The 26,803-nt window shown below is 37.5% G+C and overlaps 2 protein-coding genes, 1 non-coding gene and 1 pseudogene across 3 annotated transcripts; 2 read left to right on the top strand and 2 right to left on the bottom strand.

Moving 5' to 3' along the window:
- The first annotated feature begins 2,065 nt into the window (after window positions 1-2,065).
- LOC113314167 (ubiquitin carboxyl-terminal hydrolase 12-like) lies at window positions 2,066-3,134 on the top strand. Its single transcript, XM_026562928.1, has 3 exons — window positions 2,066-2,325; window positions 2,400-2,551; window positions 2,779-3,134. Exons 1-3 carry the CDS (start codon window positions 2,195-2,197, stop codon window positions 2,958-2,960), a joined length of 465 nt encoding a protein of 154 aa, XP_026418713.1. The 5' UTR covers window positions 2,066-2,194; the 3' UTR covers window positions 2,961-3,134.
- A 662-nt stretch (window positions 3,135-3,796) lies between these two features.
- LOC113313025 lies at window positions 3,797-4,603 on the bottom strand (annotated as a pseudogene).
- Window positions 4,604-6,109: 1,506 nt separating this feature from the next.
- LOC113307625 (probable LRR receptor-like serine/threonine-protein kinase At2g24230) lies at window positions 6,110-9,160 on the bottom strand. Its single transcript, XM_026556075.1, has one exon. It carries the CDS (start codon window positions 8,740-8,742, stop codon window positions 6,130-6,132), a length of 2,613 nt encoding a protein of 870 aa, XP_026411860.1. The 5' UTR covers window positions 8,743-9,160; the 3' UTR covers window positions 6,110-6,129.
- Window positions 9,161-21,290: 12,130 nt separating this feature from the next.
- TRNAC-GCA lies at window positions 21,291-21,361 on the top strand. Its single transcript has one exon. It is a non-coding gene; the product is annotated as a tRNA-Cys (tRNA).
- The last annotated feature ends 5,442 nt before the right edge of the window (window positions 21,362-26,803 follow it).

The following is a 26,803-nucleotide window of genomic DNA, read 5'->3' as shown; positions in this document are numbered from 1 at the left end:
AAATCATTAATTATTCATCACTCGAGATTGGATCCGGTTGAAATAAGTAATCTGCAACAATTTTTTGATATGTCATCCACATCAAAACCTCAAATCTATCTTGGAGTCCAGTTACAAGGAAGAGAATCTAATCCCACCTTTGCGCCTCTCCTTCAAAGATTAGCTCGAAAAGCTAAAGGGTGGATGAAAAAATATCTGACTCCAGATGGAAGAGTGGTCCTCATTAAAACCTCCCTAACCCCACATCAAACCACCTAATGCAAATACAAAATCTACCCACCAATGTCCACAAACAAATAGATCGTATCACTAGGAATTTTTTCCGGGGACATGATTCGTCAGTTAAAAAGCTTCATCCTATTGGATGGGATAAAGTAACGAAACCAATATCTGAGGGAGGGCTAGGCATAAGGAAAAGTAGTGATCATAATAAGTCTCTTCCCATGAAAAGAATTTGAAATTTGCATGAACAACCTAACTCCATATGTAAAAGTCTTTTCAGTGAAAAATACCTTGATAACTAACCAATTCTACAAGGCATCAATTACATACCAACATCCTCCAGTGCTCAATGGAGAAAACTAGCGTCAACAGTCCCTACCATGCAAAAGTTGATATTTCATCATATTGAAAATGGGTTATCAACACCAAAAATTGGATACCACACTCACAAAATCTAGAACCAGCACAATGTTACCTTATTCGAAAGGTAGCCGATATTATTGATCTAATCTCTCATAACTGGATCCAGAAAAAGCTAAACACCCTTCCCAATCTGGTAGCCCCAGAAATCATAAACATCCACCTCCCCCAAGATAACCCTCAGGACAAAATTATATGTCCTCATTCAAAATCTGGAAAATATACAACCTCATCGGGATACAAATGTCTAACCCATGCACAACCTACTCATACCCCCTCCCACCTACCAAATTCCTATGGACCTTACCATGTCCTCCAAAAATTCGGCTTTTCTTGTGGAAAACTATCAATGAAGGTCTTTCAACCTTCTCTCACTTATATCACATCCATCTAACCAACTCTGACATTTTTCCCAGACGCAACACTAATCCTGAATCAGTGACTCACCTGCTAATTCACTATCCAACGACGACTGTATCTTGGAATACCTTTCTTAATCAACTCTCAACCACACCGTACTCCAGCTATCCCCCCACATTTACCTTAACGTCTCATACAACCATTTCCCAAATCCTACAACAATCAACACCAGTATCGGTAATTTCTTCCTTTTGGTTTGTATTCTGGACTTTATGGTTGGTTAGGAATGAATTAATATACCGCCAAAAGCAAACAACATCAGAAGAAATCCTGGCATGGGCTCAAAAACAACAACAAGAATTTTCTGCGGAACTAAATTCCTCACCTCCAATCCTACCGAGAGACTCAGCAATAATTAACCACCCAAGAGGAGCCAAAAATATCTCAACAATTCCGGTAGGATGGTCCACTCCGAACATCAATTGAATTAACACAGACGGGGCAGCCAGAGGTCATCCGGGTTTTGCAGGTGCAGGATTCATTTGCAGGGACTCTGACGCACGGAATGTAATGACTCTAACTTAACCTTTAGGAATTACGACGGCCTGAACTGCAGAAACTTGAGCTCTTCTTCTGGCTTCAAGAACAACAACGTAAAGGCAATGGCCGAAAGTTCTTTGTGAGATGGGCTCAGAGAACCTCCTACTTTTCATCCCCCCCCCCCCCCCTTCTACTTTTCACATGAATGATTGAAGAAATAAAGAATAGAATTCGACAGATTCCCCAGGATGCTATTCAACGTAATTACAGAGAAGGCAACTAAACAACAGATGATTTGGCTAATCACGCAACGGATGGAAGTTAAACCGGAAATCTCTAAACCAAAATATGGGACCAGGCAATCCCGATTTTTATCAGTCAAATTCTATGGGTACCAAATACCCACGTCAAATCATAACTTAATCTTCTATTAATAAAATGCATGCTTAAAAAAAAAAACTTATAGGGGTGTAAAAATAATTTTCTCCGAAGTGCTTTCTTTCCCAAAGAAGTTACTCGTCGGATATAAACCCTAAAGAGAATCAAAGGTTTCTGCTGGACTACGAGCAACCACGGTGAGATTTATAAGAGTTTTTTTTGTGTATCATCTCCTATTTATTTTTCTTTTGAAGGGTTAATCCAGCTTCCTCCAATGGGAACTCAGATAATCGAACGTCCAGCAACATACAAATTCTTGTGGAAGATTGACAACTTTTCTAAGTTGTACTCGAACAACATACTGGAACATGAATCTGATGTTTTCAGTGCTGGCGTTGCTAAATGGTATGGATATTTTGTATCAATATGTTTAGTTTGTTTTCATAATCTGGTTAATTCTTCCAATTTTGTTTCAACAGGAAGGTACAGATGTATCCTAGGGGAAACCGGGAAGTGTTTGATCACTTAGCGCTGTACCTCTGCCGAGTGGACTCGGCCAAATATCCGGTCAAGGCCAATTTCAAATTTACAATTACTAGTCAAACCAACCACTTCTACACAAGTGAGGATGGTATAGTGTTGATCCTCTATCTTTCCTTTCTTTATCTTGAAGTGATCATCTATTTGTTGAGTTATTTGTAGTTTTAGGTCCTAAGTTTTGACTATAATCATGACAAGGCCTGTTAAAGAAGAACTCGAGACCTAGTTCTCTAGTATGCAGCAATAATTATGTGAAAATATTTCAGGGAACAACTTGAAGTACCAGTCCTGACCTTCGATTTGTTAGTGGTGTTGTAGGTGAAGCACAATTCACAACTGCCAAGACATCATGGGGTATTCAGAAATTTGTGGCTCTAAGACGACTGCATAACCCTAATTCAGGGTATATTTTGGATGACATTCTGGAGATTGACATTGAGATTACTTGTGAGATCTCTGCAGATGCTGACAAGCCTGTTAAAGAAGAACCACATACATAGTTGCCAAGCAAAAATGCTGAATTCGGGTCTGGTTTAAACCTTTTTCTTTTTTCTTTTTTGACATGAACTTTCAATTAGTTGATCTAATCCAGGGTTTGTATAGAGTTGGGAATGTGAACAAAATTCCACAGAAGTAATTCACATTTAGTTTAATCTTTAAGCATTTTTTGGGTAGACGTATCTCTGAAACAGTCTGTTTTATAGCATGGTCTACGATTAGTCCACCCTTCTATAAAGTATTCTCAAGATCTTCCGTAATTATATCTCGCTACAAATACTAAATTTTGGCGCATTGGCAGTGCTCATTTCAATGTTAGATAGGAAATGTAATGTTGAGGAAATTCTGTTTGGATGCTCATTCTATCCTATTCGGATGCAACATTGTAATATAGTTTAGCTTTTGATAAATATTTGGATGCTCAGTCTCTCTCACACTTTATCTACCGGACAGACAGTAGCAGTTAGACTTTCAGAAAATTGCAGGGACAAACGCAAATCAATCTGCACCAGTACTTTTCTGGGCCAAGATATGTTTACTTCTTTTGTCTTCCTGACATTTTCTGTCTCGCATAGAATGAATTCTATATTGTTAACCAACTGTAAGCCTGCCAGTGAATGATAAAGTGAGAACGGAGGATAGCAAAAGGAAGAAGCATTAGCTTGGTTCCTAATGAAATCCTTGAAAATTAGTTTTGACATTTGATTTTTGTTGCATCATGTATTAGTTTCTTGAAAATATTTCACATCCTTGAATTACCAAACTTCTATGCATATTCAGAGAGCTTTTCTGCTTCAAAAAAATTTAAGCAAGCAATATATAAAATGAAGACATTTTCTCATTGATGAACAACAGGGTCACTGTCTTTTAAAAGCCCTACAATCTGTTGCATACTAGGTCTCTTAGTGGGAAGGTCAGCTGTACATAGATACCCAATTCTCACTGCTTCTTCCATTTGTTTCTATTGTCCCGTCTCTCTTATCTTCGGATCGATAACTCTTAATCCTTGATTCTTCCTTACTAATCCTCTCACCCAACTCACTAAATTTGGCTGCTCGGAATAATCATCTCCCACAGGTTTCTTTCCAGTGATCAACTCCAACAGAACAACCCCGAACCCGTAAACATCAGACTTAGGCGTTGGTGCAGAATTTTCAGACTCAGAGAACTCCGGAGGGATGTAACCCGGTGATCCGCGTGATATGTTCTCTTCCGCTGCATTTCCAAAGATCTTAGCCAACCCAAAATCAGATAATCTAGGTTCCAAGTCTGAATCTAAGTGCACACTACCAGCCTTGACATCCCGGTGAATTATTAGAGGAGAACAACCATGGTGAAGGAATGAAAGTGCTCGTGCCGTTCCAAGGGCAATTTTGTGTCTGAATCTCCAACTCGTTAGGATCCCTTCAATACTACTTTGAATTCCAGCACTGTTATCTTCTTCCCATGTATCAGTACTCCAATCTTCTGTTGTTTGCACTCCGAGTGGAAGATCATGTAGTAAATTTTGCAGATTCCCATTTTCCATGTAGTCGTAGAGAGCGATTCTCTGGTCCCCAGCTAAGCAGTACCCTGATAATGGGACTAGATTAGGGTGCTTAATCCGGCCTAGAGATTCAAGCTCCCTAGCAGCTTCTTGGAACATTCGATTTGGTTGGGGTTGTTTTCCCACTATTTTGGTGTATTCACTAGTGCACGACGTGTGTGCTTCTTAATACAATTCCTTTCGATCGATTAAAAAAAAGTAAGTGGAAGAAGCTTTAGCTCGGTTGATTCTATCTCTCAACCGTACAATAACAATTCTAAGGACCATTATTATAGTTTTACTCCTCGTTCTGTTGAGATTATTAGTCCCACATTGTTGGGCAATCTAAGATCCTGTGACTTATAATCCTTTAGGGCCTTTCCACTCATTGCCAATTGGTTTTGAGTTGGATGCACGTATTCTAACATGATATCAGAGCCAGGCCCCTCCCAGCGTTACCTGTGTGTCCGTGGTTTTTGTACCACTCTGTATCCCCGCTAGTGTGCATCCGTGGTTTCTGTACCATTCCGTACTCCCGCCAGTGTGCGTCCGTGGCTTCCGTGCCACTCCGTCTGTGTATCCCTAGTCGTTGAGAGGGGTGTTAAATAGTACCACATCGCCTAAGGCATCCTAGGTTTCGCGCTTAATAAGCCTTGCGCAATCCTAACCTTAAAAGTCGGTTTTCGAGGTTAGTTAGGCCCAGGGATTTCTAACATGATATACAGGCATCCAATTAGTGGAGAGGCTCTAAGAGATTATATAATGTGGGACTAATAATCTCAACACGCCCCCTCACGTGTAGCCTCGTTGGGTTGGGTCTACAACGTGAACAATAAATCCGGTGACGCGGAGTAAAGGTGCGATCAAACGACTCGACACAAATAGTCTGCTCTGATACCATGTTAAAATACGGGCATCCAACTCAAAATCAATTGACAATGAGTGGAGAGGCCCTAAAGGATTATAAGTCACATGATCTTAGATTGCCCAACAATGTGGGACTAATAATCTCAACACGCCCCCTCACGCGTAGCCTCGTTGGGTCTAACACGTGGAAAATTAAATCGGGTGACGCGGAGTAAAGGCGCGGTCAAAGACTCTTCGCAAATAACCTGCTCTGATACCATGTTAGAATACGGGCATCCAACTCAAAACCAATTGGCAATGAGTGGAGAGGCCCTAAAAAATTATAAACTTCAGGATCTTAGAAACCCATACAATGTGGGACTAATAATCTCAACACGTTCCTCATGAAATCCTTTGAAAAATAACTTTGCCGTTTGATTTTGGTTGTATCAAGTATTAGCTTCTCAGTGCAGCATTTTATCTTCTGCAACAGTCTAACCTTGCATTGGGTTTTTCGTGCCATGGTTTAAGTTCCAAATTGCCTTGGGACTAGTCAGGTGTAGAGAGAACATATAGAAAACAGAGGGATATCTCATAAGCAATATCAGCAGTAGTGTTGAGGCTCGCTTAGGCGAGTAAAAAGACTAGAAAATGCAAAGAATATCGTATGTGAAGGTGTGAGCTGGACGAATTTCACATCCTTAAATTACCGATCTTCTATGTATATTCAGAGAGCTTTTCTGCTTCAAAAAAAAAAAAAAAAAAAAAGAGCAAGCAATATATAAAATGAACACATTTTCTCATTGATGAACAACAGGCTCAATGTCTTTTAAAAGCCCTACAATCTGTTGCATACTAGGTCTCTTAGTGGGAAGGTCAGCTGTACATAGATACCCAATTCTCACTGCTTCCTCCATTTGTTTCTCTTGTCCTGTCTCTCTTATCTTCGGATCGATAACTCTTAAACCCTGATTCTTCCTTACTAATCCTCTTACCCAACTCACTAAATTTGGCTGCTCGGCATAATCATCTCCCATAGGTTTCTTTCCAGTGATTAACTCCAACAGAACAACCCCAAACCCGTAAACGTCAGACTTGGGCGTCGGCGCTGAATTTTCTGACTCGGAGAACTCCGGAGGGATGTAACCTGGTGATCCACGAGATATGTTCTCTTCCGCGGCATTTCCAAAGATCTTAGCCAGCCCAAAATCAGATAATCTAGGTTCCAAGTCTGAATCCAAGTACACACTACTAGCCTTGACGTCTCGGTGAATTATTGGAGGAGAACAGCCATGGTGAAGGAATGAAAGTGCTCGTGCTGTTCCAAGGGCAATTTTGTGTCTGAATCTCCAACTCGTTAGGATCCCTTCAATACCAGTACTTTGAATTCCACCACTGTTATCTTCTTCCCATGTATCAGTACTCCAATCTTCTGTTGTTTGCACTCCAAGTGGAAGATCATGTAGTAAATTTTGCAGATTCCCATTTTCCATGTAGTCGTACAGAGCGATCCTCTGGTCCCCAGCTAAGCAGTACCCTGATAATGGGACTAGATTAGGGTGCTTAATCCGGCCTAGAGATTCAAGCTCCCTTGCAGCTTCTTGGTCAGTCATTGTGGACCCAAGGACTAGAACCTTTACAGCTACTTGAATTCCTCCAGGTAAGAATCCTCGATATACAGGTCCAAATCTTCCTTCAGCCAAAAGAGTTCCACGATCGAAATGTGAAGTTGCAGTTAAGAGATCCACAAATGTGAAGTTCAACAAAGGCTTCTCGAAAATTACGACAGGAACTGCAGTAGCTTGTTTAACATCGGCAACCCAGGTTGTAGAATCAGTCTGAAATGAGAATGGTCCTGAAATGCTAGCTTCTTCTTTGTACGAAATTTGTTTTACTGCCCACATTCTAGTTTTCCTTCTACATCCAATTACCAAACATATCAATCCCACAATAAAACAAACAATTGCAAGAGTTACAGCTAGGATAAGCTTCATTCCCTTATGCTTAGTGGTTTTGTTTCTAATGTTGTCCGGTTTCACAGCAATGGGGCAGCTGTACAGCAATCCTTGAAAAGCGGTTTTCCGTGTATGCAGCGACAATTGTGAATTGCAGTAAGATAAGTTATTGAAAGAAAAGTTGAATTTCTCCATTTGAGGTAGTTCTGCTAGCAGAGACGAGGGGATTTCTCCGGTAAGATTGTTAAATGAAACATCTAGAACGTCAAGAGTTTTGATACCTAAACGGGGAAGTGAACCTTGGAGATGGTTTTGCGAAAGGTCTAGAGTTCTTAAGCTGACCAACTGGGAGATATCAATGGGAATTTTTCCTCTAAGACTAGTTTTAGACAAGTTGAGATACTCAAGACTAGTGAGTTTCTGAATAAGTGGGAATTCTTGATTACTAAATCTGTTGTAACCCAGATTAAGGTGTTTGAGATTCTTAGCTTCATTGTTCAAATCATGGAAGAATTCACCACTAAGTTGGTTTTCAGAAACATCAAGAAAAACCAAATTAGACCAATTGAAGCTTGAATTAGCAAAATGTACCTGAGAGAGGTGACCTCGAAATTGATTCCTGCTAAGATCAATAACTTGTAATGGATCCTGAAACACACCCATTACAGAACCTTGGAAAAAGTTCCCGGAGATATTAAGGTGTGTTAGTGATTGTAAACCAGAGAAATCTGAAGACCTTCCATGAATCTCATTCTCAGAAAGGTCCAGCCTCTGAAGTTTAAGAAATGAAGTTCCAAAACCATCTGGAAGAGACCCACTAATCCCATTAACTGAAATATCAATTGAAACTACATTTTCACACTTTAGAATCCCGTGTGGGAGTCTCCCGGAGAACCCATTCTGATTCATTCTAAGAAATTGTAAATTCAACAGTGAATTAATAGATTCAGGGATTTCACCAGAGAAGTTATTGAAAGAAAGATCAAGACTTTGCAGTGACCCAAAATTACCAATGTTGGATGGAATAGAACCAGAAATATGATTATGAGATAGATTCAGCGTCTTTAAATGACTGCCCAGACTCCAAAAATCGGAAGAAAGACTAGTAATTTTGTTATTACTCAGATCCAATGACTCAAGCTTACTAAGTTTACCAATAGTGACTTCAGGAATTGAACCAGAAAGACCTAAACTTGAAGCTGCAAAACCAATCACATTCTGGTTATTAACATCACAAGATACACCTTCCCATGAACAAACAGGAGATGAAAAATCATACGATGAGATTTGTGTTAAACCCCCCATCTTCTGTAGAAAATCTGAAATGAAAAACCCATCTGTATTCAATTCTTGAGAAGAAGCAGAAGAAGAAGAAACAAATGGTACTACTTGAAACAACAGTATGAAAAACAAACTTGAACTCCAGGAACTCAAGAAACCAATGGCAACCAAACCCATCTTCTTCTCTTCAACAGAAAAAATACTCTTTATCTTTGCATCATTTCTTAAAGATGAGGGGGGGTTTTGTTATAGTATCCAGAAACACCTAATCCTCTGTTTCAGACACCACTCTGTATATAAAAAAACAAAAACATGAAAGAGCTTTTGGAGAATTTAATGAGATTTTGTCTTTGAAGGGTTTTACCTGTTTTCAAGATTTCTGTAACCCATAACTGAAAACTTCTGTTTTTTTTCTCTTTGAAAATTATTTTGACAGTTCACAATCACACATACTCACTCTCTGAAGTGGTAAAAAACAGAGATTTCTTAAAATATTGCATAAAGGGGGTGTGTTACAGAGAGATTTTTGAGAAAGAAAGTTAAGGACTGAATTAGTCAGAAATTATGTCTCATAAATGGAAGGTTTGTTAATGGGTTGTTTGTTGGGGTGAATTTATGAGAAATGTTGGTTGGACTTTTAATGTCTTTCTTTCTTATATTCCAATTTTGTGCATTTCTTTCTTTGGGAATATAGAAAGTGCTTTTATTTCTTCCTAAATCGACATAATCATTATTTTTGGAAACTAAAATCAGAAATACCAAAATCTCTCTTTACACCAAAAGCCATAACTTGACATCACAATCCGTTGGTGAATCAGGTAAAAAAAAAATTGTTGGAAAATTAGGTTAAGAGAAAGTTCAACCACTAAGAGCATCTCCAATGTTAGGGGTCAAGGTCTTAAATTGATACGACACATAAGATTTAAGATTTTTTCTACCAATTTTTCATCTCCAACACTTCGGTGGAGGTCATAAAAGAAGATGACATGTGCATGTGGGGACCAAGGGGGTAAAGGAGAAAGTGTTGGATAGGACCTTGGGGATTGGAAATGGAATTTAGGCACAAAATTTTACCTTTATTATTTTTTGTCATGTAGTGAATGACTCACAACCAAAAGGTCTTAATAAGACCTCTACATAAGATGACCTTGACCTCAAGTATTGGAGATGCTCTAACAGAAATGTTATATTTTCGGCTTCAAGGCTCGATTAAGACCCTGTTAGACAATTGTTTCGACTCTCCTGATAACATGGTGATTACAAACGGTTATATGAGATATTGTTATCGGAATATAATGAAATTTTATAAGAACATTATTGGGTTCAAGGTATGTACTCCTGATCCAACCAAGACCACACAATAATAGAATTAAGATGATTCTAAAAAGAGAGAAAACGGAAGCTTTTGATGTGCTTCATACTTAAATGAAAATCAATCATCGCTATTTATAGGGGACTCATGCCGATTGGGTACTCTTCTTCATTTCCCATAGACATCAATAGTGTCTAACACGAATGGATGGGTCTTGTGTGAACCATCACACCCTTTGGAGATGCCTCTTCATCTCCAACAAATATATATTACGTCTCCCAAATCGTAACGGCAAACCAAAAAACAAAAATCATTTTATTTTCTAAAATATAGAAAATATCTAACAACTTTCTTTTTTCAAGAACAAAAAAAAACACATTATAAAATAAACTTACAAAAATGGAGTGGCCGCATCACTCAAGTAACTGCCTACGTACTCGAGTGGGATCAAGCCAACATAGTTTGAGCAAAGATGAGAATAAGCATCATCGTAAAAACAACACATAAATGATGGGTATCTTTTGAATTAATAGACTCATTAAGGATTAATAATCTAATATCCATCCTTATTCTTGCAGATCGCATCATTAAACGGAAATAAGAAGTTTTCATTTAGTGCACCATAATCATTTCCATAACTTGTTGGTCCCGTTGAGCCTTTTTCAAAACATGGGCTGGATTTTTGTTATGAGTGATCAACTTTATTTCACAAACCTTAGTCTTATTTATGTATACTTTATTGAAACTACTTCTTTTGGGAGACTCTTCATAAATACGTCTACCGAGGTCTTCTCTGTTTCAATGGTTGACTACAATTACTCCTCGGGTAATTGAACCGCTCAATGTCTAAGACTTGTATTTATTCAAGAGAGGATGAAACATAAAGAGAAATGTCATATTTCCGTCTTCAAGGATCGATTGAGATTCTTTTAGGAAATTATTTTGACCCTCCTAATAAATTGGCGATTAGAAACGAGTATATGAAATATTACTGTCAGGATACAATGAAGCCAAATAACAACGTCGTTGTCTTTAAGGTTTATACTTCTTGACCCAACCAAGAACACACAATAATAAGATTTTGATGATGCTTAGAAGAGAGAAAACAAAAAGGTTTTGATGTGCTTCATACTTAAATAAAAATCAATCATCACTACTTATAGGGGACTCATCCCTATTGGAGACGCCTCTTCATTTCCAATAGACATCTATAAGGGACTCAACCTTATTGGAGACGCCTCTAATAGACATCAATAATGTCTAATAAGACACCATCACACCCTTTGGGAGGCCTCTTAATCTCCAACAAAGATCCTTCGTCATAGGACACTCCCCAATCGTACCGGCAAGCCAAAAAACGAAAATCACTTATTTTATCCAAAAACTCTGACTATTTGACATCCCAATCTCATAATTAGAAAACACATGTATTTGTTTTAAAGATGAAACTAATGTTATTTAAAAAAAAGGGATTTTTTTAGTACGGTACTTGTAAAATGACATATTTGTGTGTTTGGTGTCTAATTCTATCCAAATTTGAGTTTGGTGCCAAGTCAAAGGGTTGATATTGACCGTTAGTTAGATTGTTCAAAAGTAAAAACGTATAATTATTAACTAAGTTTTTTCTCATTTACTAATTACACCCACATCTTGTATTTATGACTTGTTTAAAAACCTAACTTTACAACTGTGAAATTGATATGATCTTTTCTATGGATAAAGAACAATCTTCTTCTCCATACAAAAATTTGAGAACTTTATCTCCAAATTGTACATAATATAATAATAAATAAAGTGTTACTTGTTAATCGACCCGATCCCTTAAACTCAAAACTCAACCAACGGAAAACATAGTGCATGAAGGATGAAGTGTGAAGCAACAGAAGTAACTGTAGATGACAAAATATAGTATCTATCCAAGAAATGGCAGCTGATGAGTAATACAGGTGAAACGTGGAACTAGATTCAAGGTCGGATAATGAAGACATAAAACACAAGTTGTCAGATGGAACAAAGACATGAAGATAAACAGGAAAGACCTATGTCCAACGTCGGGAGTTGAGGAGAACCTCGATGTTGTTAGCTGAGTGAAGATCTGAAAAGAGAGATAGTTATGACGAAGAGCTATCCCGGGTCCGAATAAGTGCAAGGCGCGAAAGCTATTTAGGTCCCAACTGTCACGTGCTTACTTAAGATGAAAATCATTTATATATAACCCCCATGTTCATACAATGTATAAATAGCCTGAAAGGTTGATAATGTAAACAAAAACATTTCGTTAGCATAAAACAGACTTCAAAATTTTCTCTTTCCTCTCTTATTCCCTTCTAACCGCCCAGTTCCCGACTCAGAAGATAATCAAAAATCATATTTTCACATTATCGAGTATCCAATCAGAGATTAAAGATTTTAGTGATAACCAAGATCGTATTCGCAAATTAAGGATTACGATCACCAAATTGTGAAAGTATTCTTCTCGGTAGAGTTGACACATCTTCAACAACATTGGGTTAGATCTGGCGTTTGGATCTTAAAAATCAGACTGCGAATCAATGATGAAGTATATAGATAGAGCTTACATTATTGTTCATTAGTCCAATGAGAGTTATATTATAAACATTCATTGTCAAGTAATTCTTTCTAGTTCTGTAAGGCAGTTAATAGATTTGTCAATGGTATAGTCATAATATAGCCAAGAAAGTCATCGAAGAAAGACTTGATTTTAATTATTTAGACAATATCCTACCAAATATACTGAGGTGGGCGGAAAATGACTATAATGTTATTAATGGTTGATTCTTCATAAATTTTGTATTTGAATAAAAAATATATTCCCGCCACATTAAAAATTGCAATGGTGATTATTATCGTTTTTGTGATTGGTTTCCTCCGGATCATTTTATATGATTTTTATAGAAACACCAAAATTTAAGGTTGTTTTCTAACTTATATATATACATGTTAAGTTAAGATTTAATAATGATATATAAGAAGTTCTCTATTGAATATTGAATTTTCTTATTATACTTTACTAGAAACTGATTTAATTGTTAATGATATGTTTTTTTCTAATCAGTCTATATTTGTATTATATGCTTCTTTTTTGTTTGCTAGATTCACCAACATAAATCATGGTGCTGACGAATTTTAAACGTAGATGGACTATCACGCGTTAAACCTCATAATAACATTTATGAGTTGTACCAAAATCTCTATACATCTAGAGATTGTTATTTTTGATTTGTTTATACTCCGTAAATTAGTGAAAACCATCAAAGATACTTAAGTTATTGGTTTACACTTTGGTGTTTGAATTAAAATCTAGGGATTACTATTTCTCAAATTTAAAAATTTTGCTTCTAATTTTTAGGTTTTTGGTATTGTCTATTAATAAGAATTGATGATATTGTGCCATTCAATATCAGATGCAAATATATAATATTCTTCATCCTTTTTATAAAGAGCATTATCAAAAACAGTCACAGTTTCATAATCCGGCTCACAAGACCATCATATTGTTACAGTTTACTTTTAAAATGGTTACTTGGTTGTTTATTTCAGAGTTATTGGAAACTGCTCCCACATATCAGGGTTAAACCAGTGTGGGAATTACCTGGTTATTCTTGAAACTCCATTTGCTTTGTATCTCAATTAATGGATGTTTAATGTGTTTTTGTTGCTGATGTAACTCCATTAATGGATGTTGAAGGTGTTGTTGTTGTTGTTGTTGTTGATGTAACCCCAATAATGGATGTTGAAGGTTTGAATATGGAAGTAATCATGTGATTTAAGGGTGTTTGTATCGTCGGTGGTGGTGCTTCTGCTATTGGTGATGGTGGTTGGTGCTGCAGGTGGTAGTGATGTTGTTGTTGTTTTTGAAATTGCTTCAGGATCATTACAAGGCACCGAGACTGAAATGGCTTCAGGATCGTATCATCACATTAATATCAAAGGGTTCATTGATTTCTCTCTTGGGTCTAGCCTTTGCTGCCACCACCACCCCCACCACTTCATCACCATCACCTCAACAAGTGAGGAGGGGTATTTGAGACAAAATTCAGAATGTTTTCTTCAAAACAGTTAACACGGATGAAGAAAGACCCTTTTGTAAACACTAATTAAAGGTGTGATGATTTTGCGAAACCAATTAGGGGAGGCTGATCAATCTGAAAAACGCCCTTTTATAAATGTTGTTCAAATTTTTTTTCTTTTTCTTTTAAAATCTAAAATAACTCATAGTAATTTTGGTGCAACTTCAAAACAATAATTATAATTTTAAGTGCGTGATAGCTTTATTTAATAGTAGAAAAACACGTTAAATTTATTATTATACTTGGAAAAAATTTATACGTATTCAATCCCTAAACCCTAAACCATTTTATCTTCTTTGCTCAGATCTAATCCCAAGCGAGGATTTATAGACTTTAATGTTTTCCTCATTTGATTTCTTTTATTTTGTTATTTATATTAGGGTTTCTAAATATTTAGAGCTTGTTTTTATTGTCTGCACTTTTAGTATTTCTAGCCTTCACCGTTAATTGTGATTTTCGCCTTCAAATTACTGGTGATTATATTTGGAGTTAATGATTTCTGGATCGTAGGTTATCCAAGTACAGTAACAATTTCGGGGAAAGGCCAAGATTTCAAGCATATTACTCCTATTTCAATGGAGCAATTCTTAATCCATAAAAAAAAAAAAAAAAATCTATCAAATGGTATAGCTACCCCTTAAAGACCGTCCGTTCTATGATTTAATGGGGTTTATCATACTTGTTTTACGTAGTTCTTTTAATTTCATTCTCTTGTTCTTGTCAAATTATTCGAATATCTACTTCAAATATGTTGTTCTTATTATTTTCTCCATTTGATCAATGTAAGCTTTATATGAAAAATCATTATTTTAAGGAAGGCGCAGCCCACCTGTGTAGTACACGTAGCTCCGTCCCTGAGGTTTCGCCATAGAGATATTGTGTAGGAGGCAAAAGCAATTTAAATTCCACGAGAAAAGCATGCGCCGGTGGGGGTGAATACGTCGACTCACGTATGCGTATGTCATCCTCATCTCGTTCACCTTATCTGTGTTTGTAAAATGGGAATTGGAGTTGGAGATACGTAGCTGGGCAAGTCTTTGCCATAAATAAATCAGTTGAGGCAAAGTCAAAGACTCACGATACCACTCCCAACAACCGCACCATTCAGTGCAAATATATGAGATCCAAACAATATTAATCGAGAACATTAAGGAGCAACCAAAGCTCATGTTTTTATTTTTATATCAAACGAATGAAGAACCATTGCTGCTTACCTTTGCTCCGAGGAACCTTGAACATGCAGCTTATGTATAATCTCTTCAACTCACATGAACATGAGTTATGAGTAATTTAGTACCGGTAGAGATGCACGTGACTAGAGTAATAGTAAGATATTTAAATAGGATTGAGAGAGACAATTGTGCACGCCAAGGAGACCCAAGAATGGGAAATGAATTGCCCTTTGACAGCTTTTTATCATAATTTCAGCACTCAATTTGCAGGTGTTGTGGTGGTGGTGGGTGGTGGTGGTGATAGTAGTGATGGTTAGAGGTGGCTTGATGATGGCATATGCATGGAGTAAATTGGAATCAACCGACACCATTAATAATTTCAGATGTAAGTAATTATTGTATCATATTCATGTGTAAAGGATAAGTATAGAAAATATATGCATCATGAGTACTACTCATTTGTTGTATTATATATTCTTTGAATCTATGTCACAGACAGAAGAATATGCAGAGCACAATCGAAACAAAAATGAAAAGAGAGTTTTTATTATTTATTTTTTTATTTTAGAAAAAACATATTCAGAACTTAGAACTTAGAAGTTGCAGTTGGTGCTTTGGAGTAAAACAATATAACCTCACACGGTAAAGTAAATCTTAATGAGCCTATATGGGCTATCAGCTATGTTAAATAGTACCACATCGTCTAGGGCAACCTAGGATCCATGCTTAATAAGCCATGGACAACCCTAACCTTGTAAGTCGGTTTTCGAGGTTAGTTAGGTCCATGGATTTCTAACATGGTATCAGAGCCAGACCCCTCTCAATGCTACCCGTGTGTCCGTGGTTTCCGTACCACTCCGTATGCCCGCCAGTGTGTGACCGTGGTTTCCGTACCACTCAGTATCCCCGTCAGTGTGTGTCCGTGGCTTCCGTGCCACTCCGTCTGTGTAGCCCTAGTCGTTGAAGGGGGGTGTTAAATAGTACCACATCGCCTAGACAACCTAGGATCCATGCTTAATAAGCCATGGACAACCCTAACCTTACAAGCCGGTTTTCGAGGTTAGTTAGGCCCATGAATTTCTAACAAGCTAATCTTAATGATCCTAATCCATGAATTTACACTTCTGCCAAAAATGTCCTTATTGTTTTAGGGGACTACATGCTGAGAAGTTTGGGAAAAATTGTGCGCATTAAAAGTAACTATCGTGGAAGTGAGATTAGTCGATAATTTTTTTTTAATGTTGACCAAATTTTCAATGGTACGAGATAAGATACTTACACCTGTCTCTCCAAACCTCCATAAAAAGTTCAAAATTCTAAGCAGGAACAAAAATAAAATTATCGGCTTAAAAGAGTGAAGAGACACAAAATCCGTGCAACTCTAGCTACACAACAACAACAGTTACAGAAGCAGCAATACGAATCACATAAACTATATTAACAATTACATGAACAACTCCAGAATAAACAAGCACGACATCTGTTGGGAATTTTTCAAATTCGAAAAAAATAATTAACAGTGGTTATCATGTTTTAGATGACCACAAACTGAAGTGTCGTGTCTTTTCCAATTGGAACTAGCACAGTTGGCTAAAGAGTTTGAAATATACCTGCAGTTATCCAATCTCTACAAAGAGACGCAACTGTTTGGTGTAACCTTTCAAACATTATAAGTACAGGCCACGTACAATCCATGAAAAAATGCTGACATCTTTATTTGCATTAGCAAGTTTGTGTGTTTGTGGGTGGATATATTACTATGAAAGTATTATCCAACACAGTTGAAGAACCGAGTCTGTTTTATACTGGGAGGCAAATTTGTTGTTCTTTGCAGTCAAATCTTTAGGAGAGTATAAATAATGTTTTAAGGAAAGGACGATCCTCGACTCATGCTATTCATTATTCTTTCCTACTAGATAAATTTCTCTCTATCTAGGGATCATTATCTGATAACATCTCCCTCCAAGAAAAACAACAACAAGACTATAGAACCATTGAGTACTATTGATTTTGGTTCTTTTTATTTAATTTGTTACTTGATCTAAATGGCCCACATATAGGTGTGGATGCAACTAGTATTTTGGCATACCGATGAAATCATGAGAGATGGATGGATCATTTAACATCCTAACTCTCATGACTTGTGAAGGGTCGTTATTTGGCTTGGGAGAAACTAGTTCCTTTCAAACGATATCATCTAAATCTTATAACAAAAAATTAAACTTGACGAATCGATTGGTATGAATCTATGTTGTAACTCTAGAATTGTTAGTTTGATTAGTTTTAAAAACAATTTCAAGTTTCTTTCTTTCTTTTTCTTTTTTTTTTTTTAAAAAACTAAATTTTATTAATCAAAAATAAGCATTCAAAATTACAGGACCAAATAAAAATAAAAAACCAAATAAAAACTAAAAAAGAAAAATCAAGAAAGCTAAACAAATCTGTAATATGGTTGGTTAGGCCATTCCAAGCTAGCCAAGCTACTTGTCTGTCTTCATAAGCAATAGTTTGGCCCTTCAATAGATACGCACCCTTTTTTGCAAAGTGATCAGCAACAAAGTTAATATCACTTTGCAAAAAAGGGTGCATATCTATCAGCAACAAAGTTAATATCCCTGTAAACATGCCTATATGAAACTGACAGAAATCTATCATGAACTCTTTGCCATCTATCCATTAAGAACCAAGGGATCTTCTGTTGCATTAAAGATGTTATACAAGCCTTAGAGTCTGATTGGAGGATAATATTATAATCTGATGCTCAAAGACCCATTCCATAGCTCTAATACCTGCAATAAACTCTGCAATATAGTTGGTAGTCACCCTAAGGCCTCCAGATTCAACAAAAAAAATCCCCATATTGATTTATGACAATAAAGCCATATCCAGCAGTACCAGGATTGCCTCTTGAGGCACCATCACACCATAAGAGAATTTCCTCATTACTAGGAAGATAGAAAAATAACTCAATTATTCTAGTTCTTCTCAAGTTCCTGTGTTGAATCAAAAAATACTACATAATGATAATTTCAGTGTCAGAGCCCCACATAGTACCTTTCATTCTAAAATCACAGTCATGAGCCGTCTTCTTTATCTTGATCTTCATCTTGACAAGATCAGGTTTTGCATCATCATAGAAAATCTCATTTTTTAAGAACCATAACTCAGTCATAACAGTATAAAAACATACAATCCAGAGGTCTTTGATGATGAGACTAGCATGCTTACAGAGTTTCAATACATCTTCAAATGAGAGAGGATTGAGAAAATGGAAAATCTCAACCAGATCCATAGAAGTTTACTAAAATTGTAGTGCTAGAGAATGTGGTTCGTTGAATCTTCATTATGTTTTTTTATGTCTTTGTAGGTATTTTTGGAGATATAAACTCTTACGATAAAAGTTGTTCTGAAAGTGGATAAGGGGAACCCAAATTGCTACTCGCATCCCCAACAGTGGTTAGGGGCGACCTTCATCTTTTTCATTTGAATTATAAAAATGGCGGGAAAATAAGTGTAGTGAAGTAACAAATTAGGGTTCGATTTTTAAAGTTGTACCAGGGAGATTCAATCGCCAGAATTGATAGGGCTGGACTTGAATAGAGAAAACAGGCTTGATATGTTTCTTTGGTTCGACAAAGTTCGGTTAGTTGATCGGATTTTGATAAAACAGGGAAGCAAAGATATTATCGGGAATTTTCGATATATCGTTGGGAGTTTACGTGGGAAGGAAATGGAAAGGAGATAATCTTCTTTGATTTGATATTATCATGAAGATCGTTCGACAGCAGCAACACGCGTGAATATTAAAAAGGGGATACCCCATAAAACATGTTGATATTCTCGGGAATTTTTTGAACTTGTTTATGGTAGTTATATCTTATTTAGGAGAAGATATCATCCCTGAAGATTAGAGTTTATCGATTACGGAGAAGGTTGGACTGAAAAATGGAAAAACACGAGAAAATAGAAGAAAGAAAATCCGCGAAGCTTTTGGCAGAAGAAAAATATATTCGTGGAGAAGAAATAGAGATTTTGTCGAGATTTATCGACCCTGTTATGTATATATAGGCTTCTGGGAGGTCAAGCAAAGATTATTAAGAGTTTTGGAGAAAATAGAGAACCACAGGAGCGAAAAAAAAAGAGTAGCAGGAAAGTTGGTATCTGTTGTTGCACCAAAAACACGAAGAACAAAAGCCTATACAGAAAAGTCGCAGAAGCAGTCTTAATTTCAACAACAACGCACAGTTATCGTTTTCACTTTTAGCTGCAAAAGACTTCTAGGGACTGCAGTCTACCTTTAGCAACTGCAGTTGGCAAATGTTTTCCTACTTTTCACTCTTTTCATCTTGTAAACACCTTTTTGAGTAATTAAAAATTCATTTGAGCGTGTTTCTACCGTAATGAGTTAAACTCAATTGTTGGGGTAACAGATGAAGCTATTTCGCCAATGAAAAAGTGGTAACTCTTATTTTGTTAATTTGTGCAATTTATTTCATGATTATAAGCTTAGAATAAAAAATGCTGCTCTCTTATGTGTTGCTCATGGTGCTACTATGGAAAATACTTTATTTGAAGATGGTGACGGTGCAAATACATTCTGTACTTTTTACCTAACTCAAGCCGAAGAGACATATTCAATGGTCACCGCGGACTCTTAGCTAGTGTGTATCATCTTACGAGAATAGAGTATGGTGTGGATCAGCCAGAGGAGGTATGCATAAAAGTATTTGCCCCAAGGGTAAATCCCAGAATTCCATTTTTTTTTTGGATTTGGAAAAGTGCGGATTTCGAGAAAATAAGGAACTTAAACTTTCGTATTGCGATGAGCGTACCCAATCTATTTTATTAGTCTTCTCAGAATTATCTAATAAAAAATCTCCCCTTTCCTAGTTACCAGTTTCAGGAAAAGAGAGGACTGCGGCACTTGTGAAATCATGTCAGCAGACATTTCCTAAGTTACTAAGATCCGGCAAGCAAGCCTCTTAAAGTAGAGACGGGAAGTAGTCTTTTGCTATCTTGGGTTTGTCTCATCCTGTAATCCGGGGGATGGAGTATAAGTGCATCAATGAGACCGTCCGTGAAGTACGAACCGAGAATGCTTTTCTTGTTTGAAAGGCGTAGGGATAAGATCCATAAGAAGCTTCTCGGCTGTTAGACCACTTTCTTTATTTAATAAGGATGTATTTTTTTCGGATTGCAGGCTGCAAATCGCCTGCATGAAGCCGGAATCGCTAGTAATTTTCGGTCATCTAAACAACGGTGAATTCGTTCCCGGACCTTGTACATACTACCCGTCACACTATGGGAATATCTGAATAGGACGAACCGGCCCCGTGGATATTTTTGCTTCGAAACAAAACAATTATAATTAGGCTCGGTCAACTGGAATGTGTATTATCCATATAAAAGATCTTTCAATTGAGAAGATTCATCGACTTGAGACAAAGAGAAAGGTCTATCTATTTTAGTTAGTTATTCAGTTAAACCAATGAATCAAAATAAACTTTTGGTAAAAGTTATGTCTTGGTCCGAGTGGGGATGGTATTTCTCTTCTGCATGTCCATGGAGTTTTGAAAAATCCAAACATCTCAGAGATATATATAGAGGTGGGAATTTATCGAACAAACCGCACTCCTTTGTATAAGTTAGGAGTCCATTGATGAGAAGGGTCTGTGGAAAGCTTGAACACAATTCCTACAGTGAGACCGAATGACTCCATGAAATTACGTCGATACTTCCACATATTACGGGTAACTTAGGAGACATCTCTATTTTTTCTCGGGGGGTAGAATTACCACTGCTTAGCATTCAATTCGCTTCTGACCATCAAATGAAACGTGAATAACCCGTCCTCCTCTCTTTGAAACAAGAGGCCCTTTCGGTTCTGTCTAAGTTTGAACAACAAAAAGTGATTAATCAAGTCCGACAACGAGTTTTCCAACATGCCTTACAAGGAGCTCTAGGAACTCTGAATAGTTGTTTGAACATCGAGTTGCAGTTATGCACCATCAATGCTAATATTGGCATGTTTGGGGAGGGAATCAACTGGGTTAAAAAAAGTTTTGGGGGTTTAGGAAAGAGAGAAAGACAATGAGATTTAAAAAAAAATAGTAAAGAAGATAGAGTTCCCTCTATTTTTTTCGTTGTTTTGGCGGCATGGCCGAGTGGTAAGGTGGGGGACTGCAAATCCTTTTACCCCAGTTCAAATCCGGATGCCGCCTCATCTACAGAAAATGAGAAATACTTTCTTTTTTTGATCAGCAGAAGCAATTGATTCTAGAGGAAACCAAAAGTAAAAACCTTATTTTGGAGAGATATGGGGTAGGTAGTGATCTACCTGGATTCTATATTTTATGCTTTTTGCTTATGAAGGGAACCAGATTTTTGCATTGATACGACATGCTATTTTTTTCATTCATTCCCTTTCAGGATCAGTCGTGGTCTTACAAACTTTACCAATGGTATGGACAAATCCGTTGCTTAATCCAAATGTGTAAAAGAATCTAGCTGCACTTAAAATCCGAGTACTCTACCGTTGAGTTAGCAACCCAAATAATATAATTATGGTGTGTAGATACGAGTCACAAGTGTCTAACATATTCATACCTAACGATTTTCCACAAAATGGTGACGAAAGGTATACAAATCTTTTCATTTTCCAATTCGATTCGATCCATTCGTTCGTAGAGCTATTTACTCGATCTCAGACATTTCTGGAACATATTCAATGATTTTTAATGAACAAATGTGATTTATATTGATGGTATATGCTTAGCCTAGCATTTTGATATCCTATACTTTCAATTTACAATTGTTCTTCTAAAAATCTATTTTTACAATAATTAAAATCAACTTAAATGTTTAAATTGCATAATTAGAATTATTAAAATCACTTTGGAAATTGGTAAAATAGTGGAATCTTAGCCTCAGTATTCTCTCACTCTTGAAAATAATTTTAAGTTAATTTGTTTTTTTAGGATTAACCTAGAATCAGGTTACATTGTGAGTGTCATTTTATTTAGTTATTAATAATCTAATCAAGACTTTTACATAGCATGCAAGCGAGCAATAAGCTGTACTACAAGCCCTTTTTGGATTGCAAAACCTATCCTTTTAAAAACAAACTCTCTCGAACCGGGAGTCATGATATTACTATGGATGACCTTCTGAACTCTCTTGAGAAGTCCAACCGCCTCTGGAGCCAAATAACCGAAAGTGTCAAAAGCAAAGGGGATAAAAGCATGTCCATTATCAATACACGTTTTCTCATGCTTTGCTATCTTACCTGAGGAAGCTCTCAGCGCTGCTTGTCCAACTGTAAAGGTGCCATGTCCAATGCCCATTAATGGAGAAACACCCGTGAGGTCAACACATGCATGTTTTTCCATTAGCCCATCCAAAAATAAGATCGTCAGCTGGCCTAAGTGTAGATCTCCCTTCTAGTGGGTTAGTCAAGAAATTGATAGCCGCTTCTTTCTTTGTTGAAATGCCATCTCTCCACAATACATCATATAACGTATCCCTCACATGATCATGTATATATTTAAAACCAGGATCTACCTTGGAATGGACTGCATGTTCCCCGAACGTGTCCAAACATCCTGTGATGCAAGCAGGACAATGTGTATCCGAAGGGTACAGAGGAATCATTAACATGTATTTTAGGATGGACCAGTATTCCACGGGTGGCATCTTCTGCCCAAGGCCCTCAACCGGTGTAGCAAGAAGAAAATACTAGGCATGCGTTGCTTGTAGGCAACCAAAGACCGTTTTCTGTCTATCTGAGAGCTCATAAACTCTATCAATGTCTTTAACTACTTTAAAAAAAAGGGCACTCGCCAGGTTGCTTTGTGCTTTAGGGGGGCGGTGTCCTTATTGGTGAAGATGCTAAAGTCATAGTCAAGAAAAGTTACTTGTAGTGTCTGCAAAGCCTTATAAAAAAGTGTCATCTATGCCTTCAACTCCACTATCCCTTAAAATATGATCTTGTAGGCCCCAGGATTGTACACGCGATCCTATAAAAGCATATTGCGACACCTCCTTAGAAGTGTATAAATCAAGGCCTCCATATCTAATTGACAGGGTAGATAACCTCCATTGGAGCTCACCAAAAAAAGGACCTTCACAAACCACAAACCCTCCACCACCTATCTCAAGCCTCTATCAAAGATATCTACCGCAGTTGTAGTATATTCTGGGCAGCAAATACAAATCTCAAAGAGAAGCTTGGAGATGCCCATACAAGCACGTAATGGTAGCAGGATCATGGAGCTTGGATAAAACTTGTGTTAAATACACTGCCTTTTCTGCTCTTCGAATAACAAGTTCTTGCACAAACCCAACATCATGGATGATCGCACCACCCAATAACTTGATCCCCTTATCCGTCTTTGAAATTCCATCATGACACAACCTATCTCTCCGGTCATCACAAGAGGGACAGAAAATTTTCGTTTTCTGAATATTCAAAATAAGTCCCAGCTCAGGCCCATCTGTCTGAAAAACTGCAAGTGCCTTCGCCACTTCTGCAGTGTCACCAATAATAGTTCCATCATCAAGATACCATGCCTGTAAGGATAGCGTACACTGTTCATTTATCTTTGTTATAAGCCGATGAAGCACCAAAGCGAATAACAAAGGCCTTAGAGGGTCTACCTGTTGCACTCATGTAGACGAATAAATATAATAATCTCCCACATACAGTCTCGCAGGTTGGCCATACAAGTATTCGACCCATGGAGATATAGATGGACATAAATTACGCACCTTGGCATTGGTGAAGTCAACCGTCAGCATAGTCAGGCTAGCATCTGCATGATTTTTACTAACATACATGTTCACAACATGTAGGATTTCCTTAGCACCGGCGGAGACACCCACCTCAAACTGAAAATCCTGTAAGTTAGATGCCATGTCCTGATCGACCCCCTTCATGGCTACTTTGGACACCAGATGACGCCGAATTGTACCAACAACAATAGGACGAATGCTTTTGTCAGGTTTAAGGAGAGGTGTTAAGGGTGCCGAAGCAATGGAGTCCACAAGGTTAAGTGGGCATCTGCCACCTATCCACAAATTGACTACCCTTGTTATCGTCGTAACCAAATCAGCAGCAACCGTGGAACCGTCTCCACAAAAAGCATCCAATAAATGTTGTGCCTGAAGACTATCCTTTATGCATGAAGTCCCCTTAGATAACGACTTAATACAACTTAAATTTGTCCCTCCTTCAGATAGTAAACGTGTCTCATGCAGCGAGCAAGTTGGTTTCCGTGAAGGAAGCATGAGCGGGTGTTTATCTTCACAAGTCTTGAACGAACCTTTTTCTACAACTATAAAAAATCACATAAGGAGTCGGGGCAGTGTTAATGCATGGTGGTAGACCTATTTCCTTCTACAACAAAGGTTTTGACATCAGATATAAAGCCTTATCCACTTACGGAAAAGAGTTGTTGGGCATTTGTGCTTGCAGTCGCAAAATGGAGATCCTACTTATCGGGTTCCAATTTTAAGATTTTTACGGACCATCAAAGCCTCAAGTTCTCCATGGAACAGAAATTGCACACCTTACTTCAGTAGAAATGGCTCACCCACCTATTGGGGTATACTTGCACCTTGTACTACAAGAAAGGATCAGAGAATCGTGTTACTGATGCTTTTCCATGTGTCACTTGTTCTTCATTATCTGCAGCTCATCCAAAATGGCTTGAAGAAGTAATAACTAGCTATGAAGTTGACCCCATTTCCTTGGATTGGATTCCAAAGTGAAAAAGCGGGGGTCTACCAACCACACCCAATATTTCGCTTAGCAATCTGTATGGACTAACTCTAATATAATTTTAAGAGAATCAACTAGACAGCCAAACTCAATCTTAATAAAAGTATATCAACGAGTTATATCTCACTTTCTTATTTCAATACTTACTCAAGCAAATAAAAATCTGCGAGTATAATTGAATACAAGAGAAACTACTTGAATGGTACCAAAGACCAATGTTCAAGGATCAATCAATTTCAATCAACAATCAAAGCTTGTATTTCCCAATTGATCGATTCAATGCACAACCTGTGATATTTCAATTATATAACAAAATATAGTGCGGAAAAAAAATAACACAGACACCAGAAGTTTTGTTAACGAGGAAACCGCAAATGCAGAAAAACCCCGGGACTTAGTACATATTGAACACACACTGTATTAAGACGCTACAGACACTAGCCTACTACAAACTAACTTCGGTCTGGACTGTAGTTGAACCCCAATCAATCTCACACCGATCCAAGGTACAGTTGTGCTCCTTATGTGTCTGATCCCAACATGGTACTACGCACTGTTGTGCTTAAGCTTAGCTACTTCCTAAACACCCTAAGATATTCACACAGAAAACAGAAAACTAGTGCGAAAATTAAACAAGAACACAAAGAATTATAGTGGTTCGGCAATGTGCCTACTCCGCTGCAGCAATAAACTTCTTATTGAAACTTAGAGAATAGACTTTTTCACACACCTCTACAATTCAGACTGAGATACAATAACCAAAGGGTTACACTCTTATTTATAGGCCTAGGAATAATCTAGAATTGCCTAGAAATAGCCTAAACAGAGAACTATTTCCTAATGTAACTTAGAAAACAGATTCCTAAAATACTTGAGGAGGTGCAAAACTGATTTAGGGAAATCAGTTTGATCTTTCCTAAACCAGGGTGTTTCCTAAATCAAGCCAATAACTAACAATTCTCCACCTTGGCAAGATTTCTAGGACAACTTCACTATTCTCTAACTTGGCATGAAATCTGACATTCCATTTCCTTCAAACTTTGCTGGTTTCCCTCATCCTTAGATGCGCTTCACTTCTTGACTCATCATAAGATGCTTCACTCCCTTTTTGGGCTTCACTTGTGCTTGACAACACCACTACACCCTAAGGTGTATTCAAATATGCACAATGCTGATCAAGTTTAGAAAATGTTTAAACTTTTCACCTGTCACCACTTCGGTGAGCATATCTGCTGGATTGTTGGTGGTTCCAACCTTTTCCAGCTGAATTTCACCTTCTTCAACAATTTTCCGTACTTTATGATATCGTACATTGATGTGCTTTGTTCGAGCGTGATAAACTTGGTTCTCAGCTAGGTGTATTGCACTTTGACTGTCACAATACACGCTTACTTTCTCTTGCTGAATTCCGAACTCCTCAAACAAACCTTTCATCCAAACGGCTTCCCTTATACCTTTTACAGCAGCCATATATTCGGCTTCGGTTGTCGATAATGCTATTGTTGGTTGTAAGGTTGACCTCCAACTTATTGGTCCACTCACAGCTGTAAAAACATACCCCGTAGTGGATCGAAACTTGTCCAAATCACCAGCGTAATCGGAATCACAATATCCGACTACTTTGCAACCAATTCTCTCATTTCGTGAGAACTTCAATCCAACATCTATGGTACCTTGAATATACCGCAGAATCCACTTCACAGCCTGCCAGTGCTCCTTCCCTGGATTATGCATATATCTACTAACCACACTAACAACTTATGAAATATCAAGCCTAGTGCATACCATAGCATACATAAGGCTTCCAACAACACTTGCATACGGTATTTCAGCCATTATCCTCTGCTCCTCCAATATTTTTGGTGACTGTTCAGTGTTCAACTTA

This window comes from Papaver somniferum, chromosome 9 (genome assembly GCF_003573695.1).
Source record: "Papaver somniferum cultivar HN1 chromosome 9, ASM357369v1, whole genome shotgun sequence".
Classification (NCBI taxonomy): Eukaryota; Viridiplantae; Streptophyta; class Magnoliopsida; order Ranunculales; family Papaveraceae; genus Papaver; species Papaver somniferum.
The sequence above is the reverse complement of the archived record's forward strand: the minus strand, read 5'-3'. Positions and strand labels throughout refer to the sequence as shown.